Genomic DNA, 6,000 nt, shown 5'->3' on the forward strand with positions numbered 1-6,000 from the left:
GGGGGTGACTCTGATTTTTGTCAGTTATAACGGACCATGGACCACCCAGAGGTTTGTCTGTGGGACGCTGCTGCCTTGGACTGTTTTCTTTTCTTTCCTTTTGCCCACTGATAATAATAATAGTCCTATTAAAAAAATATTATTATTGTTCCTATAAAATTGTTTTAAACTATTTGTTTGTTTTTGAATTGCTTTCTTGTTAGTAGTGGATCAGTGCTAAAATTTTGACTTTGGTGTCAATAACCAGCTTTTGGACCCCCAGTCCCGATAATCAAAACAATTCTGAAGCAAATAATGGATAACTCCGAAATCTTCATCTTCCTCCGGCCTGTAGTGACACATGTTAGGGTCCGTGGCATTGAGCCGTTTTAAAACAAACAAATGGGGGGCTTAGGCGGAGGGGTGTAGCTTCAAGCAGTGGCATGGCAGCATGGTGTTAGTAATTGGCTGGCCGAGTGTGGACTTCGTTCTTCACGCTTCACTCTCGAGTCTGTGATTGCAGACCCTGCGGCCCACCAGAAGGATTAAAGGAGCCTGAGCAGGAAACTGCAGAATGAGAGACTAATGACGAAGTGGGCAGAATCAGGGGGCTCGAGCCAGCATGGTGACAGGGAAGCAGGCGGCCGGTAGCTTCACGTAAGGCCTATCAATTGGCACTCCAGGGGCGAGTCGTCCTCCACCGAGCAGGAGAAGGCGGAGGACATAAAAGGGAGAGGAGCCCACCAGGGGACACACAAGAGCTGGAGGAAGAAGGGGAACCAGATGGGCTCTGAGCAGAACGGCAGCCACTGGTGTCTCTCTCCTCTGGTTGAGCAGATCGGGTAGGGCGAGCTGAGGGGAGGAAGATGAGAAGAAGACGTGGCCACGCTGGGCAGGGGGAGCAACGGTGAGCGAGGAAACGAGACCCGCAGGGTAAGCGGGAGAGCCACCCAGAAAAACAAATCACATAAGTGTGGACAATCATTGCCTAAGGGGTCAGCCTTAGTCATGTGACCTTTTGAAGACCAATAAATAGAATTCAGTGAAAAAAGATTTTGTGTCACTCGCCCTACGTGTACCTTCGGCGCCTTTCCTCGGTGTCCTCGTCTTTCGGCCGCTCATCCTCCTCCTCAGACGTGACGCCCTTCTTGCCTCCTGTCTGCTTTTACACGTCCCGTCTTTGAAGGCGACTCTCAGCGTCCCTCCCGTGCCGGTGTGTCTCGCTCACTTCACTGACCAATCAGATTGCTCGGAGAAACCAGACACACACACACACATAGCGGCTGTAGCATTTCATTATAAAGTAGATGATGTAGAGGAGTGCACAGCTTATCGAGCACACAGTGATGGCGATTTGAATTTTATTGCTGCCCGCCCGCTTGTCGTTTACGACGTAAAATGTTGTTGTCTTCCTTTCTGCTGCGAATACCAAAGCTCAGCAGATTTGTCTGTTTAGGCTGGGGGTCTCCAGCTCCGGTCCTGTAGGGCTGCATTGCTTTATTTAATTAGAGATTCCCCTTTAATTTTTTTTTTCCTTAAACGGCAGCCAAGCAGAAATGTGATGTGAAGTTGGTGGTCCCTCCGATGGCCAACTAAGTTGGGGTCTCCAATCTCCATGCCATTTGTTTCTTCATGAGGAGTGGATTCTCGTTGTTAATTAAACCCGTTTATTTAATGCCGTGGCTCGCTGCTCGTGTTCTGCCGTACCGGACGTTTCCGAAATGTCATTTCTTAAGAACTCCGTCAAAACGTGGATTGACTTCACAGGGACCTTCGCCCCCCTTGATTTTCACATCTCGTGTGATGGCCGCAGGTCGGCTGGTTGTTTGTCGCCTTATTTTTGTATCTTGGTGTTTGGCTGCTAATTTAAAGGAAACCATTGAGGGGGCCGAGTCTTAAATAGCAAGTCAAATAAAATGAAGGTAGAAGTAGTTAATTAGCAGCACAGACTGGTCCCTGATGAACACGAGGGTCTCTGAACAAAAAAAAAAAAAACCTGAAGCCACTGCGGCCCTCCAGGCCTGGAGTCGGAGACCCCCTGGGTTAAGACATTCAGTACTCTTATTTACTCCTGATGATACATCAGCCTTTAGCGGACATTTGTAACTTGGCTTACTTCAGTTCTGTCAGCAGACTCGGTAGATCAGGGCGCCCACCTGAAGCTACGCGTGTTCAGGCCCACCAGCCAGGAGAAGCAAAGCAGAGGTGTTGGTGAGGCCAGCAGGGGGCGCTTACCCAGTGCTCAGTGCATGGACCCCAATACAGTGCAGAGATGGGGACAATGTGCTTACGTGGTGGTCTGTGCATGGACCCCAAACCCCCCCCCCTCCCCAAAAAGGTGCTGTGATGGGGACAATGTGATAATCCGGTGGTCTGTGCATGGACCCCAATAACTTCCTACCCCCAGTGCAGTGATGAAGATACTGTGCTGTAAAAAGAGTGTCATCCCTCAGAGGGCCCGGACCTCTCGGTGGTCATAAAAGACCCCTGGGCATCCTTTGTAAAGAGCAGGGTGTATCCCACCACAGCCTGGTCATTCTGACCTAATCATCCCCTGTCTCTGATTGGCTCGCTCTCCCTGTGTCTCTCTCTTTGTGGTGTGGCACAAAATGGCTGCCATCACACCCTTTAGGCGGAGGTTCTCCAATTGTGGTGGTTGAAGCCCTTTGAGTAGCTAGTAAGGTGCTATATAAATGTAATGAATTATTACTCTTAGACAAGATATATTAAACTTATTATTATTATTTTTTAACAGATTGAGGAGCATGGCGTCCAACAGGGCACAGAGCCACCACCACCGCCGCCGCCGGTTGACGACTGTGAGAAGCTGGGCACGCTGTTCGGAGAGCTCAACAAGTGCCTGAGACACCTCGGCTTTACTCAGATGTACTTTGGAGAGAAGATCATTGAGCCGGTGGTGGTCGTGTTTTTCTGGGTGATGCTCTGGTTTTTGGGGGTCCAAGCGTTGGCTTTGGTGACAGTTCTGTGCCTTGTCATTATTTATATACAGAAGTAGCAAGCCCACCACTGAACTGGACTCGGACTGCGGCTAAGCTTCAATGTAAATAGGTGTACATACAGAATATAAAGTGATGGCGTCCACAGTCGACTCCTGCCTGCCAGTGTCTTTACAAAGGGACGCAAAATGTCACGAGGACCCAAGACCACCTTTGGAGTGTCTGCCGCTCCTCTGATCCGAGGTAACAACGTGAGCAGACGTCACGGCTGAGCTGAAGAGCCTCCGGGGAGTCGAGGAGGAGCAGCCCCTCCATTAGGGGGCACCGTCTGGCCAGCGTGAACGTAAATCTCAGCCGAGGAGCTTTGTGTTTGCTCTCATCGCGCGTCTCCAGTGCCTTCATTACGTGTTTGTTTGACCCTCAAGTCCTCAAAGTAAATGTCCCACCAATTCAGATGATTTGCTTGAAGCTTAACTTTCTGGGTTTAACTCCCACGGCCTTTTCAATGTCATCGTCTAGGAAAAGGAAGTCCCCCCCAGAATACAAAAGGGGGATTATGAGGAGACCTGGGCTCAAAATTATGAAGGGGATTAGTCCAGTGGATCAGGACCACGGCCCACAGCTGGAAGAGAAGCAGAGACATGGGGAGTAGGTGGGCAGCGGGACTTGAGGGACCCTCAGAGGTTGAATGACGTGGACAGGACTGGTGGGTTCTGTTGAAACAACACAAATGTGATCAGTTAGCGTTGGGGTGTATTGGAGGGCCACGGCTTGTTTTAATTTTACAAACAGCATTTCTGAGGCCTTCTGATGAAAACGCATTTCAAGGGTCACAAAGAGAGGCAAACGTTGGAGCAGTCGGGCGTGCGCTTGACCTCCTGGCGCTGACGGCTTCATCGCACTCGCCATGCGTGGCGTCCACCTCTGAGACAGAAGGTCAGAACCCGTCGGTTTGTTACTCGCTTGGCATCGCCAGACCCGAACCCACACGGTAAGGCAGGAAAGCCACCGAATCCGCACCGGTCAACGAAAAACACGGTGACTCCATGGAGGTGTGGAACAGAGTGAGCCGACCACCTGTCCAGGTAAAGACCAGAAAACCAAAATGTCACATGGAGTGAAGTCCTGTGAGTGCGAGTGCGAGGTGAGGGCGTTCAGGCCCAAGTGGCGTAAAAGGAAAAACACGTTTAGATAACTCTGTACAGTGTGTGTGTGTGTGTGAAATCTATAAATACGGTAGATATCATCTGTATATTGTGTATCTATATTTAATTATCTCTCTCTATAGATACACAACATATGTGCCTGTATACAGCGTGGGTCATATTAATTATATATGTACTGTATAGTAATGTGTGTGCGGAGTAGATCACGAACGGGTGGGTGACGTCGGTCCTGGAGGGCCGCAGTGGCTGCTGGTTTTCATTCCCACCCAATTCCGTCATTAGGAGCCCACACTCGCCCGTCTCAGACTTGATTTTGTTTCCCGTCTCGCTGGTCTGCAGTGCTGGGCTCTCATGTCGTGAATTTTCTCCTTTCCCAGGACGTCATCCTCGTGATGTGAGGCCCAAAGCAGATCAGTTTCAGGCTCACGTCCTTCTCTTTAGTGTTTTATCAAAGCAGACGGTGCAGGATGGACACACGTCACATGGCGGACTGCCGGCTGCTTTGTCGTTTGGGGTCTTGATGCAGATAACGAAACAGCGAATGTGAAGACTGAAATAAGCAGATGGAGTCACCCTTAACAATTGAGACCACTGAAATGAAGCCTCAGAATGTCACCTGAGCAATAAGAGCTTCAGTGGAGATAACTGACTTCTCATTAAAAACATGAGTTGGAACAAAAACCTGCAGCCCACCAGGACTGACGCTGCCCACCCCTGCTATATAATAATATATACTACTTATGCTGCCCATCTGAGACGGGTTGAAAGCAAAGTAATTGACGTAGTCCACAGAGTTAATGTTTGCAGTGCACCATCTGTTGGAATATATTTGTCGTGTATGTAATAACATGCCCTGTATTTTGCATTCCAATACGTGGTGCACCACAACCATTAAGACCTGCTTTTGTGAATCCCAACAGATGGCACAAGACCAACATTAATACTCCTTTATGAACCCCCCCCCCCCCCCCGCCATGCCAAAAGACACATCCATCCATCCATTCATTAATTATCTAACCCGCTATATCCTAACACAGGGTCACAGGTGTCTGTTGGAGCCAATCCCAGCTAACACAGGGCACAAGGCAGGAAACAAACCCCGGGCAGGGTGCCAGCCCACCGCAGGGCACACACAAGGGACAATTTAGGGTCATCAATGCACCTCACCTGCATGTCTTTGGACTGTGGGAGGAAACCCACGCAGACACGGGGAGAACATGCAAACTGCACGCAGGGAGGACCTGGGAAGTGAACCTGGGACTCCTAACTGCGAGGCAGCAGCGCTACCACTGCACTCTAACAGACTTATGTATTGCATTTGTCATTCCAACAGATGGCACATGACCAACATTAATACTCGTCTATGAATCCACCCCATACCAAATGGCTTGTAACAGAGACATGCTTTGTATTTGTCACTCCAACAGATGGTGCATTACAGACAATTACAAATCCTGTCACTTGTGAAATGTGACGTTGAATTAACGGCTATAAAGTGGCTGAGTGAGTGAGTGTGCCATGTGGTGGACTGGCATCACATCCAGCCTTTGACTGTATTATGGAGAAGGTGCCATCTGATAATGAAGAGATGTGACAGGGTGTGTCGTCCAACAGGCAGGTAACTGAATGGCCCAAGTGGGATCTTCAGTGGTAGGACGGGCAAAATACTCGAGTTGTTAGTATAAAATCTTTTTTTTTTTTTTTTTGGTATGTTTTATTATTCCCAACTCCCTGTGCTAAGACGGGTTGAAACTGAAATAATCGACGAAGACCACCGCGTTCATGTTTGCATCTGTTGGAATGCAGTTTGTAATGCATGTAATAATAAAATGCATTGCTTGTCACTCCAACAGGGGGCGCTTCACAAACATTTGTAGTAATAAAATGCATTTGATGGA

The 6,000-nt window shown here is 48.9% G+C and overlaps 1 protein-coding gene across 1 annotated transcript in view; it reads left to right on the plus strand.

The window, feature by feature from the left end:
- fam241a (family with sequence similarity 241 member A) overlaps positions 1 to 5,087 on the plus strand; it is a 63,644-nt gene extending 58,557 nt beyond the window's left edge. Inside the window, exon 2 of the mRNA XM_028805101.2 lies at positions 2,735 to 5,087. Within this exon, the coding sequence (XP_028660934.2) occupies positions 2,735 to 2,995 (261 nt within the window). The 3' untranslated portion in view covers positions 2,996 to 5,087. The remainder of the gene's footprint in view (positions 1 to 2,734) is intronic.
- Positions 5,088 to 6,000: the final 913 nt, after the last annotated feature.

The sequence above is a fragment of the Erpetoichthys calabaricus genome, chromosome 7, assembly GCF_900747795.2.
Source record: "Erpetoichthys calabaricus chromosome 7, fErpCal1.3, whole genome shotgun sequence".
Taxonomy (NCBI): Eukaryota; Metazoa; Chordata; class Cladistia; order Polypteriformes; family Polypteridae; genus Erpetoichthys; species Erpetoichthys calabaricus.